The sequence below is a fragment of the Ictalurus furcatus genome, chromosome 11, assembly GCF_023375685.1.
Source record: "Ictalurus furcatus strain D&B chromosome 11, Billie_1.0, whole genome shotgun sequence".
Lineage (NCBI taxonomy): Eukaryota > Metazoa > Chordata > Actinopteri > Siluriformes > Ictaluridae > Ictalurus > Ictalurus furcatus.
In genome coordinates, this window is record NC_071265.1 from 22,407,947 (window position 1) to 22,423,353 (window position 15,407).

The 15,407-nt window shown below is 40.8% G+C and overlaps 1 protein-coding gene across 3 annotated transcripts in view; it reads left to right on the forward strand.

Moving 5' to 3' along the window:
* The window catches only part of setd5 (SET domain containing 5), a 31,699-nt gene extending 19,695 nt beyond the window's left edge, over positions 1 to 12,004 (forward strand). For all 3 annotated transcript variants that reach the window (XM_053635917.1, XM_053635918.1, XM_053635919.1), the window contains exons 7-24: positions 57 to 95; positions 266 to 511; positions 594 to 742; positions 973 to 1,090; positions 1,290 to 1,399; positions 1,497 to 1,746; positions 2,496 to 2,576; positions 3,028 to 3,252; positions 3,353 to 3,697; positions 4,289 to 4,534; positions 4,690 to 4,801; positions 4,896 to 5,158; positions 5,622 to 5,678; positions 5,806 to 6,285; positions 8,450 to 8,733; positions 8,820 to 8,965; positions 9,114 to 9,211; positions 9,342 to 12,004. In XM_053635917.1, coding sequence (XP_053491892.1) covers positions 57 to 95; positions 266 to 511; positions 594 to 742; positions 973 to 1,090; positions 1,290 to 1,399; positions 1,497 to 1,746; positions 2,496 to 2,576; positions 3,028 to 3,252; positions 3,353 to 3,697; positions 4,289 to 4,534; positions 4,690 to 4,801; positions 4,896 to 5,158; positions 5,622 to 5,678; positions 5,806 to 6,285; positions 8,450 to 8,733; positions 8,820 to 8,965; positions 9,114 to 9,211; positions 9,342 to 9,926 — 3,834 coding nt within the window. In that variant the 3' untranslated portion in view covers positions 9,927 to 12,004. The remainder of the gene's footprint in view (positions 1 to 56; positions 96 to 265; positions 512 to 593; positions 743 to 972; positions 1,091 to 1,289; positions 1,400 to 1,496; positions 1,747 to 2,495; positions 2,577 to 3,027; positions 3,253 to 3,352; positions 3,698 to 4,288; positions 4,535 to 4,689; positions 4,802 to 4,895; positions 5,159 to 5,621; positions 5,679 to 5,805; positions 6,286 to 8,449; positions 8,734 to 8,819; positions 8,966 to 9,113; positions 9,212 to 9,341) is intronic.
* The last annotated feature ends 3,403 nt before the right edge of the window (positions 12,005 to 15,407 follow it).

A 15,407-nucleotide genomic window follows, 5' to 3' on the forward strand; every position in this document is an offset into this window, starting at 1 on the left:
GATCAGCATTCTAAGCAAACATTGCACATTGATCTCAACTCGGTTTTATTCCACAGGCCTTTAGAGAAGGTTCCAGAAAATCCTTAAGGATGAAGGTAAGGTATTTTATTAGGTAGTGTTAACATGCTACAGCAAATGGCATACTGTTTTGTTTTTTTTTTTAAATTAGGCTTGTTTTTATTTTCAGTCATTGTGGTGTAATTGGTAAAACAAAACATTGAAACCTCACCATTTAACCATATTTCTGTCTTTATCTTTTGCGTAGAACTCCATCAGTGAAGCGAGTGTGTTGGATGAGAACACGACTGAAGGCTGGGAGACACGTATCCGCCAGTGGACAGATCAGTATGAGGAGGCTCAGGCCAACCAGTACAGCGCTGATGTTCAAACACTTCTCCAGCTCCATCACTCTGCCACCAAGAGCTCTCCAAACCCAGCAGCCCTTGCTATGGACACCATCAACCGCACAGAGCTGGCCTGCAACAACACTGTGTTGAGCTCTCAGATGCAGGTACAGTACTTTCACTGTGTAAAAAGCAGATTTGCACACACTAAACTTGTTCTAACACAAGAGCATACGTTCATATGTGTAGTTACAGCTGGGCCGTGTAACACGAGTGCAGAAACACAGGAAAATCCTGCGAGCAGCACGGGACTTGGAGCCTGACACACTCATCATAGAGTACAGAGGCAAAGTCATGCTTAAACAACAGTTTGAGGTCAATGGCCACTTCTTCAAAAAGTGAGTGCACTTCAGAATATAGGGGGGTGACCAAGTTATCACTTGTATTTAAGCATACACACGTTTTTAAATGTTGAAATATGTAATATACAGTCAGCACTTTTTAAAAAAAAAAAATATTTGAAGTTGTTTTGAACTGTTTTTAAATAATCAGCTAAAATGTTGTTATAACTGGCCGAGATCTTTATAAGCCGTGTAATGGCTGTCTGTTTCTGTGTGCATTTCTTCAGGCCCTACCCATTTGTCCTGTTCTACTCTAAATTTAACGAGGTGGAAATGTGTGTAGACGCACGGACCTTTGGCAACGATGCTCGCTTCATCAGGAGGTCTTGTACCCCCAATGCTGAGGTGAGTGGATAGTTGAGGGGTGATCAGAAGGACTTGTTAGACAGGGTCACTGATAAAGCTATGTGAAGTTGAGACTGCATTGTGATATTTGAATAAGTTAGTAAAGTTTTATTAATAGAAATGTTATAACTCATGAGCAGTGAAATCCAGTCATGACTAAGTTTGTCTTGCTTTCTGTCTCTCTCACATACACACTCAGGTGCGGCATATGATCGCAGAGGGAATGATTCACCTGTGTATTTACGCTGTTACTCAAATCTCCAAAGATACCGAGGTCACAATTGGCTTTGATTATGAATTTAACAGCTGGTCAGTGTGTGAAGTCTCCCACTCTCATTTCTAATATATTTTGTTATGTATCTTATGTATCTCATTTGTATGAATACGTTTGTATCTCCTTCGGTAGTAACTACAAGGTGGACTGCGCGTGTCATAAAGGCAATCAGAACTGTCCTGTGCAGAAGCATAACCAGAACCCATCTGAGGCGCTTCTGCCCCCACCGCAGAACCCGCTACCTGCTCTACCTGGGGCAGAGACTCGCAGAAGGCGAGCACGGCGAAAAGAGTTAGAGGGAAGTGGGATGATTGGGAGCGTGTCTGACGATAGCAATCAGCTCTTGGATGAACATGGGGAGCACGGAACCAGTGAAGCAGAGGTAGGTGCTCTCTCCAAACCTCATGCTACTGAAGATGGATCTCTGTGTTATGTAATTTCATACCTGCCAATATCTAAGTTTCAGCTTTAGCATTTTCACTATCTCAGTGAACACAAAAAGTGAACACAAATAAAATTCACCCAGCAGTAAACCAAATGCATTGAAAGGGATAAAAAAAAAGGGGGGTTGGGGTTGGAGGCAGGACTCTGGATGGTGAAAAAAAGGAGCTGCCTGTTATTAAGCATCAGTCAGATCAAACTTCACATCAAAGCCTCACTGTTTTCTTAATGCTGCTTGAATAAAAAAAAAAGAATCATCACCGAATTACATGGTGTCGCAAAAATCCTTGTACTTGTGTTCATTTTCGTGTAAAGTTGTATAAAGTAAGCTTATATGCTTAATTGGTTTCGTATAAATCTAAAAATGTATGCATCTTGCAATTAATAAAAAATGTATTGCCTGAACTGATATTTATATATGCTGTTAGCATGGAGCTGTGCTGTCCACTGACATATGCTAGGGTTCCTGTGGTAAAATTCTTTGGTGGCGGTGTGTTTTTATTTATTTATTTTTTATTCCTTGTCTGCTGGGATTTTCTTAATAGCAAAGTTGGCTCTGGAATTAAACTAATTCTCTTGCTGCATGGTTGGACATTTGACACTGATTCTTAGGGCAAAAGGAGATTATAAAAATATTGCCTTAATGCTCAAAAAACATCAAAGAATATATTTTATTCTCTTTACCCGCAGGAGGGTCTGATGGATGGTGTAAAGCAGGAGGAGGGCCAAGAGGAGGTAGATGAAACGGGAGCACCTATACCTAATAGACGGGTAAGGAGGGCAAAAAGTGTATGAGGGACAAGTATTAACATGAAAAAATAATGATAGTTAATGTAACTCATATTAAATATAAATGATATTTGACTCGAATACATGATTTTTTTTTATCGACAAAATATGTATTTCTTTCTTTTTTTTCTTTCTTTTTTTGATCTGTTGAAATTAATTCATGATCTTTTTCAGTATTTTTGTGTGTATTTCTTCATTTGGGGTTTTTTTCCCTCTTTTATTAGTTCTAATGAGGCGGCCAACTGAAATAAGCAGACGAAAAAATGTAAATCATCCGGACAGTAGATTTTATTTATTTATAATTGAGTCCATTGTTTGCTATACTGTTTATTAAAGTTGTACATTTTGAGAAATTTGGTCTTGAATAGAAGAGAGGTTGGTCCATTCCTGCCGACTGTACAAGTAATGTTGCTACCTGTGGTTCCTACTGCAGTCTCGCGAGGACCGGAAAGCCGAGGCCATCATGCATGTGTTTGAGAATTTGGAAAGGAGGAGGAAGCGTGTTTCTCAGGGTACCGAACGTGCTGGAGTTGATGACCTCAGACAGGAAGGGGTGGGGCCTGAGGAAGGTGGGGCCTCCTCTCCCACAGGGGCTAACCCAGGTCAAAATGCAGGGTTGATTGGAGGAGTTAGCACACGCCGCACATCTTTTGCAACAGTGAGTACTAGCTGTTTAATTTCTTTGCTTTCTCCATCTTTTCTGATTTAACCATTCACTCATCGTTTTTTGTGGGGTCTTTTTGGCTTTTCTATCTAAGGAGCCAGTGGCATCAGTTGAGTCAGAAAAACCTTCCTCTGTGAACCTCGTTGCTCCCAAACCTCCCCCAGCACGCCCCAAACCGCGGCCCAAGAGTCGCATCTCCCGCAATCGGGCAAGCTCTGCCCAGAGGGCACGTCGCCAGAGGCAGGCTCTTCTAGCACAGCAGGCAGCCGAGGCAGGTGTGGCAGGTGGGGAAGAGGGAGGAAATGTGGCTGGCACAGGCGAGCTGGGGCTCGGGGACGGAGCTCTGGGAATTGGCCAACCTCAGGATGGAGATAGCTATGGAGTCTCATCTACAGCACTAGGCAGCAAGACAGGCGTGAGATGTCCCAAAACAAAAAAGGTCAAATATTTTTAGTCTCTATACTTCTCCTGCACTTTTAGTCTCAATTGCATTTTCAAGTACCATTTGAACAGTTCTGGTACTGGTCAGTTAGTATGTCTTCAAAATATTGCACTATGATTTTAGCAAACGTTACACATCCCATCTCCTTGTTAACTCTTTTCTTATTAATAGTTACAAATGATATTTCACTTTAAAATTATAAGTAGTAATAATAATAAAAATGTAAGTACTAATAATACCACACTTTCCTTTAGAAATTATAAACCTGAAAACATAAACATCTTGTTTAATAATGAAATAAGCCAAATGACACTCGGCTGACGTCAGTACTTTTGTTATTATTCTTATTTCAGTTGTGCGGTATTACTTTACTCAAAATTGCCCTCGCTTAATACAGCTAGCAAGTTATGCATGCTGCTTCTCACAGCAGTCGAAGCAATAAAGAAAATGTTAGCTGTTAAATAATCATGACAATTGTTTTTTTTTTTAAAAGAAAAAAAAAAAGTATATTCCTCATTCAGAGCAGCAGGTTATGAAATCTGTTTTTATTGTGTAATATTCATGATTCCATGCTTTTAACCCATTCAGTACCTGGTGACGGAGTGGTTGAATGACAAGGCCACAGACCGCATAGAGGAGCCAATAGAGCGGCCCCTGCGCATCACCACAGACCCCACTGTGCTGGCTACTACACTCAACATGCTTCCGGGACTCTCACACTCACCCCTCATCTGTACCACCCCAAAACACTACATCCGCTTTGGCTCTCCGTTCAACCCAGAGAGACGTCGCCGGCCCCTTGTCGTCGATCCGACTTACGGCTCCTGCAAGAAAGTTAGTGAGCTTATGGGCAGCATGTTTAATTTACAGCAGTAGCGTTCGTGAAAAAAAATCAGACCCTTCTGTGTAGTTTTTTGGTTGATAATTGAATAGCATCTGGTTGTTTGCTGCTACTGACTATGGTGTACGTCTTGCTTAAATTTTTGTAGAGGTGGATAAAGCAGGCGCAGGATGAGAGCATGTCTTCTCTTTCCATGGAGGATGGAACTGAGTCCAGCTCCTCACACCAAAGTAACAGCAGCAGCACGGCCTCCAGATCTGGTAAAAAAAAAATTGTCCCTTCGAGGTTTTGTACACAAAATCTTTTTAAGAATCTTATATCTTAGTTCTTCTGACTCCACGTTTCTTCTCTCAGAGTTAATGGCGCCCTTCAAAAAGAGGAAGTCGAAGTATGCGCCAGAAGCGGTTGCAACACCTTCTGAACTTTTGCTTCGACCTTTGTCCCCCATCACACCACCACTGCCATCTGAGCCCTCTGTGAGCTTGCTACACCCTCTCCTCTCTTCCTGCTCGCTGTATTTAGGAGCCGAGGACGAGCGGCAGAACGGTGCTGTGCCACCATACTCCCCACTCCCATCTCTTCCTGCTAGCCGGTGCAACACACCTCTGCAGTTTGAGGTTAGAACACAACTGTTCTCTGTTTTAATACACACCAGGCATGCAGTTTTGCTACAAATCCTTATACTAGGGAGGGAATGGAAAAACTGCTTACTGGAAACCTCTGTATAATGGAAGACCTGAGGCTCTTGTGCTTACATGTTCACTCTGCAGAAGTAGTTCCAGCTCCTTAATTTAGTTTTTTTAAATTTTATTTTAAACAAATATGATTTTAAGTTATTTATTTATTTATTTAGTTTAGATTTTTAGAAATCCCCCATCATTTCCCCACTCAGGGAAATGTCACAATTTTGTAATCATGTATACATGACTTATGTGGTAGTTAGAGATTAGGTTGAATAAACCTTATAGCATTCTTTGTTAGCAAAGCTACTCTTGTTATTAACCCAGGGGTGAGACTGAGTATTCTTTGCGAATGCCACAGTAGAATGGAATAAATAATCGACCATGCTCTTCTCCCCAGAACATCTCATCTCCTGAGGCATCTCCTGTACACAGGCCAGAGTCTCTTTCTCCAGAGGTATTATGGACATTGAGTTGATTTATTTATTTATTTTGTGCATGCGTGTGTGCTCGTGAGACAGAGTAAATATTAGCAGAGTGTCTTCTATGTCTTCTTGTATGACAAATTCTGTAACTCTCTCCAGCCTTGTTTGCGACCAGACTTTGATACACCGCGGATCACCCCCTTCCCCGAACTTTCTGTGACATCTGGTCTTGGCAGTCCAGCTCCTCCATCTGACGACTTTCCCCTGACTGCACCAGAGTCTCTGACTGGCTCTGGAGATGGTGTGTGTCTCACACCAGCCCCTGTATCTAACGCCAGTGACGCTTCATTGGGCTCGCGCTCAAACGAGGCACAGGTTCGAGAGCAGGTCTTTAGGACAGAGTTCAACCTCATCTACACCTGCTCTCCCCTCAATGCCAACCTGACCACTGGTCCTGTGACTGACAGAAGGCATTCCCAATCAGAAGGCAGCTTCTCTCCTGCTGAATCCTACTTCAGCTCTGTGAGTGGCCAAGGCTTAATGACTGAGCCGGGGTCTGGTTCTTTTTCGCCCTACCCTGAGCCTCAGTTTGGGAGTGGCACGCCTCCTCATACCAGCAACCCACCACAGAAGAAGAAGGCAAGTCCTCCTAACTCCAATTGTCTTTTATTTGAATTAACGTTTTAAAGGTATTGAATCACAGGAACCGTTCATAATGACTTAACATACGAGTTGCACACAGTTTGGCAAAGTATTACATTCTGCGGATTTTAAACACTTGTATGTCTCCCTATACTGATCATTGAAGCCAGTACACTTAATAAGGCTTAATTTGTACTTGCTTTGTGCATCTCCACTTCTCATTAAATGAGGTAATTTGCAGTAAAAGACATTTTACCTGCTGAAAAGTTATTATTTAAGGCATGAAGGACATTGTACTATAAATCCAGAATTTTCTATTTGCAGTAATGATTGGCACAAATCAGATAAACAACATTTACAACAACATTGACACTGGAACTCATGACTGCTGGAAAAATGTAATGACATGTTCTAAGAATATTTTTAGTAACTATTTCAGGAGAACAAAATGACAAATATCAATCTGCATCATCTGAGGGCAGAAGTAATTAAATAAAAATTTGCATTGAATGAGCTTAAAAAGACCAAAGCTTAGACTCACTCACAAAGGGATGTCTCTCTGTGTGTCAAGCCAAATCAGGACACTTTTTTTTTTTCTTTTTTTCTTTTCTTTCCCCCTCCCTGTTCCCCTCATACCCTCTCTCTCGTTCAATTCTCTGTTCCTCGAAAACTACTGCAAAGTCTTTTCTTCTTCACTTTTTTCAAGGCAGAGGGCCATGGGAAGTGGCGTTAGTCAGCTGCCAGGCTTGCCTAATTACCAGGCACTAACTGTAAGGCGTGAATTCAAGCCAGGGCAGAATATGGTGAATATTAAATACATGGCCTCCATCTAGAAGTGTGCATGTGGATATTGTTGCATTAGCATACAGTACGCCGCCTCCCTTACCTGTACTGCCCAAAAACCCTTTAACATGCATAAAACCATTACATACTGTTGTTTCTTTTACAGACATATAGCAACATGAGCATCATTTGTGTTGAAAGTGTACTTGTCATGCCGCCTTAGTTCTTTGATATAAAGTTTTTATAATTTAGTTTTTGTATAAAGGGTTTATTTTTAGTGATGCACTGAAATAATAAAAAAATAAATAAATAACTTGGCCTTACCGAAGCTCATTACATTGAAACTTATTATTTTATTGTTTTTATACAAAAACATGATTTTTGTAATGTTGCATATAGATTTATAGATATATAATTAAAAATATATATATTGTTTATTTAATTCTGTACAACGACATAACATCCCTGTACACAGTTATTTTAATAACAGAAAATACTGTTTTTTAACACTATTTAAAATCTTGAATGTACATGTTGTTATTATAGAGGTTTTGTCAGTTGCCACTGCTGTAAAATGTTTGTGGTACTGATTGGATACTGTTGGAAAAGGAAATGCAAACTGCATTTTAAATATCTTTCCTGCTTTGAAGTAAACCTTGAAATGTAACTCTGGCCCTTTTCCGATAATAGTAAATTGTCATTTTCTTTTGGCTCAGAGTGATTTCAAAAGCACAGGTGTAGGTAATATGGCAGACAGGAGCAAGTTGCTGGAACTGTTTCAACAGTCTGGTGCAGGAGTTTATTTTTCATTTTACCGTTGAAATGGTTTAAACAGTTATATTTTTGTATATCGTGTTAAAGATAATGAAAAATGGAAGCCATATAACTGCAGATTTTTTACTAAAAAGCATAAAAATCAACAAAGTTGTTTTATTTATTTATTCATTTTTATTTTAACCATTTTCACCAAGTAATTCTTGTGGCCAAAATTTCGGTGCATCCCTACTGAAAACATGTTGATCATATGTGCTGAGAATTCTCTTGAATTCTGCCATTCTGTGTGTGTGTGTGTGTGTGTGTGTGTGTGTGGGTGTGTATGAGCTTGTGTGCAACTAAAACAGGAAAACAGTTGTATACAGTGACATCCATCTTGATACAAAGTTTGTAAGCAGATTTTTGTTGAATATAACAAAGTGCTGGTTAACACTGCATGTTCTACCATTCTCATTTTCATTAAGTCTATGGATGGTGCCATGTTACATCCTGGATATTTTTGGTAATTTATTGTGCATGTGTCTGTGACATGCAACCCTCTGACACGTGTCGACATGTATTTAAAACTTGGTAAATGTTTTATTTACTCATTTTCACTACGTAGGTATCTTTGCTGGAATATCGGAAAAGAAAGCAGGGAACTCGGGACCCAGAGCCAGTAGGCTCTGCAGGTGGCACCATTGGGACCCCTGGGGCCCCTGTGTGCACTGGCTCTCTGTACCAAACTGCTGAATCCCCTGGTGGGCCACGCTCACTGCTGCAGCCACCTGCCTCCCCACACAGCTCCTTCTCCTCTCCAGCCCATCAGCCATTCCCACAGATAGAGGAGGTCAGTCCGCCTGATCTCAGCACCTCCTTGGGGAATCACTCCCAGACATCCAGCCACTGGTAAGAATATGCATGCACAAATGGGTCATGTACATATTCACTGTGAGCGAAGATGAGTGGATACATTACATTTCTGTGTGTTTTAGGATGGTGCCTACATCAGTGGAGAGGTTAAGGGAAGGGCAGGGAGTTTTAGAGCGTGTTCTGAGGGGCAATATGAAGATGGATCGGATCCTTAAAAGGTCGGATGGTGGAGCTAGCGAACATGACAGTAACCGAGACAAAGATCTAGGTATGGAATAACCAAATTAACATTTTCTTAATGCCGACAAATGTTATCCTTTGTGTGGATTTGCAGTTTTGTTTATCTATTGGTTTGTTTGTGTGTGTGTGTGTGTGTGTGTGTGTGTGTGTGTGTGTGTGTGTGTGCGCATGGACAGATGGAGTGGAAGAGGATAGATATGCTCCCAAGAGCTCATCTTTGTCTTCCCCCATAAGGAGTCCTCAGCAGTACAGCCCAACTGTTCACCCACACCAGGTAAAACTGTTATTAAATGTTGTTTTATTTGTTTTGTTTTTTTAAACTGTGTTCAATGAGGTATAAAAAATATTTTTTGTATCATATGAATATTTATTTTCTGTGCACATTTGTGTTTGACTTTGCCTAGGTTCAGCCTCATTTGGCAGAACCCGATCTACACCCGGAAAGCTCCACCTACCACCAGCAGAGTAGCTCCTCTCCTTTTCATCCCCCCTTCAGCTCCTCTCCTTCACCCTCCTCTTCATCAGTGGTTCAGGGCTACCATCCTTCTCGACTGGGGACACCTGCCCCTCTAGCCCAGGACGTACTCTCCTCCTCAGCCCCTTCTTCAGTAGAGTCCAGGCAAACAGGGAGCATGCTACACCATCATAGTGGAGCAGGAGGGATGGACCTGTCGCACCTCTACTCAGGCAGCCATCTTAAAGCCAGCCTGTTAAAGAGCAGCACTCTTTCAGGGTCTATGAGTGTGTCCCCCAGAGGCCAGGGCCACTCGGACAGCTGCACTGCCATTAGCAGCCAGGCCTCTCACGCGTCCAGACTAGCCCAGTCACCCACAGTGCGAAACCTAAAAGCAGGCAGCCCCGGTCCCTCAGTGCTGCAGGCCAGCTCCAGGCTTCTCTCAGCCAGCGGAACACAGCACTACCCACAGCGGCATTTACAGCAGCCCCCTATGCAGGGTTCAGGTGTACGGACACATTCTGGGACCTACTAGAACTCTTTGTGTGTTTGTGTTTGAGAGCATGTTTGAGTGTGAGAATGAGTGTGTGTGTGTGTGTGCTTGTTTGTCACCCTCCTCAGCTAAACCTGTGGATAAGTTCTGGGTTAGGGGAGGGTACTTGATGTACAGACATCAGAGGAGTATGGACTCAGCCTCTTGTAATGATCGCCTCTTACTTTCTTTATCTTTATTGTTTTCCTATTTTTTTCCCCTTCTTTCACCAAAAAATCCTGCATTTCTGCATTCTATAAGTAGTCTGGCGTGGAGTTCATTATAATCTTGCAGTCTGTGAAAATACAACTATAACCAGGTTGGCAAAGAAAAACAAGCAAGTAATTTTAAATTTACCCACATGCTTTGAAAATAGGTTCACACTTAATTTATGTAGGTGAAGAATTGAATCAGGCACCTATGCTGAAATATGTCCGTGCTGATACTCTGCAACCGGGTTGGAATTGTTGTATCAGTGAGAGCTTTGGTGCTTTTCAGTTCGCTCACTCATTAAATTCAGGTCAGTCTGCTAGATCATTTACTGACAGTTGAATTTTCTTCAAGCAAATTGTTAGATTCATTCACATGGCAATGTAGGTAAATATTCACTTAGTCTCTCTTCCTCTTAATCATTCCATTCAGTCTGTCAACTGTCACTAGGTTTCTAGGATCATCATTTGGCATCCATTTTTTGTATAGACTCATTCTGTAATACTTGACAAACACAGATCTTATGGTGCTGCAGTTAGCTCAATCTTTGTTTGAACTGAAGTTAGGGTTGTCTGAAACCCAGTATCATCATGTCCATTAACAGTCTGTTCTGATGTATAGCTGTCATATGGGACTGATTTTATTTTCTTTCGTTTCTTTTGTTTCTTTTTTAAACTTGGTTCTAGTTAATGTTGCTTTGGTGACTAGAAATGCACAGGACTATTTTGAAAAGTAAGCTGCAGAAATATTGTTTTTACTCCGTTATAGGATTTATTCCCCTCACCGTTGTTGAATCCTGCAGGATTTTTTTATTTTCATATTATTGAGAATTTATTTTTCTCTCCCTTTGACCAATCCTTGCATTCCATACACCACTCAAGGAAGGAGAAGGGGAGGTGTGGCTGGATGGTTTGATTAGGACAAAAATAAAAGACAAATATTAAAACAAAAAAAAAAGTGGAAAAGATAGCTGCTGGGGGTCACATACTAAGTATTTTTCATGCAAAGTGCTGCTTTCAGACATGTCTGGGTTTCTTTTTTTTTTCTTTTTTTTTTTTACGGAATGCTGTACTTTTGTCAGTCTGATATTCGTCACAGACGGTGAAGTCACCTAGTTGTGCCATGATGACAGAGTGGAACTGAATATCAAATCAAATGCAATGGATACCACTGTTGTATCTTGGGAACTGTAGTTTTTGCCTTGGTTGTCTGTTGGGTGGACTCAAGATGGACTTACTCTACAGTGACCCAGAAATCAACTGAAACAAGTTTTTGTTTTTTTTTGTTTTTTTTGTTTTTGTTTGTTTGTTTCCCTCCCTCAGTCAAAGGACCTTGCAGGCGATGGGGAAATGAACAGGTTCATTTGATCAGCCTTTGAGATACATTTTGACCTTTGGCATTTTCTGCCAGAGATCCTCTTCCCCATTTAGGAAAAGACTCAAGGGTACTCACTGATTAACATGAATGTTTGTCTTTTCACAGAAGACTTCAAAAGAAAAAGATTTTATGACCAGAAATTTACCAGCACCTTAATTACAAAGGAAAAAAAAAATTTTAACAAGCAAGAAAACATTTATGTATGATCATGTGTACTTGCATAAAATGTGTTATATACTGTTCCAAGAAAATATAGTACACTAAATTTGCTGCATGATATTTTTTTCTTTTGGATTAACAGCTGAAAGTGTGGATGTTCCATCAAAAACTGGACATGTTTCAAAAGTTTTATTTTTTACACAAATCAAAGTTTGGACCCCTCCCACTCCTTTAAAAGACAATAAGCAGAAGATATGTAATGTCTTTTGATAATAAAATAGTCATGACAATGTATTTTGGAAATGGCTGTAGTATTAAAATGACATATAATATGACTACAGTGATTTAGTGAAGACCATCAGGGACCTGAAACCAAAAATGATGGGTGGTGTAGGCCAGTGGTTCTCAAACTTTTTCAGCGTGAGGCCCCCAGAGCACCCCAAACACTGCCCCACACAAATCTAGGATGCATTCTTTAAGGCCCCCTAGAGTGTCTTGTCTTGTTTTTTTCTCCATGTTTTTCTGTAATAAATTTTTCATCTAAGAGACTATGACCTCTATCTAAAATTTGTCTATTTTTTAACTAGCCTTAGGTTTTACCAGCATGTTGCTAACAGAACTGTACGCTTATATATCACCTGATGTCTCTGTTTGGTGACGTTTCATCTTTGTGTAATCGATTTAATTTATTATTAGTTAATCATTTTTATGTACATAATAGTTCAAAGGTTGACAATCCTAGCTTACATATAGGTAAAATTAATAATATATATATTTTTTAAATTCTATGTGGCCTCCCAGGAGGGCACAGCCCCCAGTTTGAGAACCACTGGTGTAGGCAATACTAACGTTAAACAAGTTAGACTTGTGCCTAATTTAATCTTTGAGCTTTTGCTTGCAGAGTCTGTCACAGTGAATATTTCACCTGCATAATTGCCCTTTGTTCATTTGATCAGTACACAGGAAGACAGCTTAGTCATATTTTAATGAACACCAAAAAATTTCTCTACATTTGCACACAATGGTTAATGACTCCGATTCAGTGTTTAAAATACTACATGAATGTCTTCTAATTTAATGAACCCGTTCTCTGCTGATAATTTCATTAAAAGTCTGTATGTAATGAAAAAAATATTATATATTAGATTACAATATGGTTATTATATGTTGTTGCTCAACTGTCACACCTGAATCTGACTAAAGAATAGCTGACTAGGGAAAATGCAACTTAGCGATACTGCTGTGTGTTTTCCAGATTGTGTGAGAGGAGGTAGAGCTCAGGCCGCATCGCTAAATCCAGCTGTAGGCCCGGCACTCCAGGGCTGAGTTTTTGCGATACACCACACGGTAGCCACATTCCACTGGAACGCGCCGACACTTTCTTGGCCAAGAGGTTGGTTTTGTGGGACTGGCAAAGTGGAAGAGAATCCTGTTACTTTGATGTCCTTATGATTAATATTCATTACACACTATTTAGCAGCAAAATACTTGTTTTTCAAACCCTACAACCTTGTTGATTTTTATCTTGTGTACTGACTGCCCACCACTGACTTTAAAGGAAACATCCACCATTAACAACTTGCATATTACTCTGTGTAATTTTAACAGCAATTAAGATTTCTTGTGTCATGAAACTTATTTGATTGACATATTGACCTTTTTCCCCACTTTGGTTAATCGTTTTCTTGGGGGGGGGGGGGGGTGTTAAATATTAAAAGTAACAGTCAGTATGTGGTGTCCACCAGCTGCTTTAGTACTACAGAGCATCTCATCCTCATGGACTGCACCAGATTTGTCAGTTCTTGCTGTGAGATGTTACTCCACTCTTCCACCAAGGCATCTGCAAGTTCTCTATCATGTCTGGAGGGTACACATGGTTACATGTAATTTTCCACTGCAAGTATGATCATCTGTCCTTCCTGTCTCCCTGTAGCACTGTCTTAGGCGTCTTACATTACAGACATTGCAGTTTACTGCTCTGGCCACATCTACAGTCCTCATGTCTCCCTGCAGCAGGTCTATGGCATGTTCAGGCAGGTGAGCAGGAACCCTAGGCATCTTTCTTCTGGTGTTTTTCAGAATCAGTAAAAAGGTCTCTTTGGTGTCCTAAGTTATTGTAACTATGACCTTAATTGCCTACCGTCTAAACTGTTAGTGTCTTAAGGACTGTTCCACAGGTGCAATAATTGTTTATGGTTCATTGAACAAGCATGAAAAACATCATTTAAACCTTTTCCTATAAAGATCTGTAAAGCTTCTTTGGGTTTTACAAAATTATCTTTAAAATACAGTCTCCTGAAAAAGGGACGTTTCTTTTATTTTTTTTTTGCTGAGTGTATATATTATATTGGGTTTAGTACAGCACTGGGGCTTCTAACACTAAAGAGCAAGAAATAAAGCTTTGGCCATTGCAATACACTATATGTTGTCAGTACAAATGACCACAATTCACATTTCAACGTACGGGAAGCAGATGTAGCCGCCGTTGTGGCAGTAGCATTTGTCACATCCCTTGTGGAAGGTCTGGCCAGCTTCAAACAGCTTTCCCTTGTGAACGCACAAGCCTGGTTGGATACAAAGATAAAACACAGATGCTATGAGTTGTTATACACTCATCAAACATGAACACTGTACTAATACTGGATAGGGTCTCACTTCCTCAAAACAGCTTCAATTCTTCATGGCATGGCTTCCACAAGATGTTTGAAATATTCCTTTGAGAGTCTGGTCCATGTTGACATGAGTGCATCATGCAGTTCCTGTAGATTGTTTAGGTGCACTTTCATGCTGTGAATCTCTTGTTCTACCACATCCCAAACGTGTGCTATTGGATTCAGATCCATTGACTGGGAAGGCCACTGAAGAACACTGAACTCATTGTCATGTTCGTGAAACCAGTTTGAGACGACTTTTGCTTTGTGAAATGCATTATGTATGCACAATGATGGGTAAATTGTGGCCATAAAGGGATGCACATGGTCAGCAACAATACTCAAATAGGCTGTGGCATTCAAGTGATGATTGATTGGTGTGCTCAGAGAACATTCCCCACACCATTACACCACCTCCACCAGCCTGGACTGTTGACAGGCAGGTTGGGTCCATGGATTCATTCTGCTACCATCTGTGTGCCTCAGCAGAAATGAGATTCATCAGACCAGACTACATTTTTCCAGTCTTAAACTGTTCAGTTTTGGTGAGCCTGTACCCACTGCAGCCTCAGCTTTCTGTTCTTGGCTGACAGGAGTGGAACCCGACGTGGTCTAATGCTGTTGTATCCCACCCGCCTCAAGGTTCGACGTGTTGTGCATTCTGAGATGCTTTTCTGCTCACCACAATTGTACAGAGTGGTTATCTGAGTTACTGTGGCCTTTCTGTCAGCACAAACCAGTCTGGCCATTCTCCATTGACCTCTCTCATCAACAGTGCGTTTCCATCCTCAGAACTGCCGCTCACTGGATGTTATTTATTTATTGCACTATTCTGAGTAAACCCTAGAGACTGTTCTGTGTGAAAATCCCAGGAGATCAGCAGTTATAGAAACACTCAAACCAGCCCATCTGGCACCAACAATCATGCCATGGTCAAAATCACTGAGATCAAATTTTCCCCATTCTGCATTGCACTGCTGCCACATGATTGGCTGATTAGATAATTGCATGAATGAGTAGGCGTACCAATGTTCCTAATAAAGTGCTTGGTGAGTGTATATCAAGAGTGCTGAAGCATGACCACCAG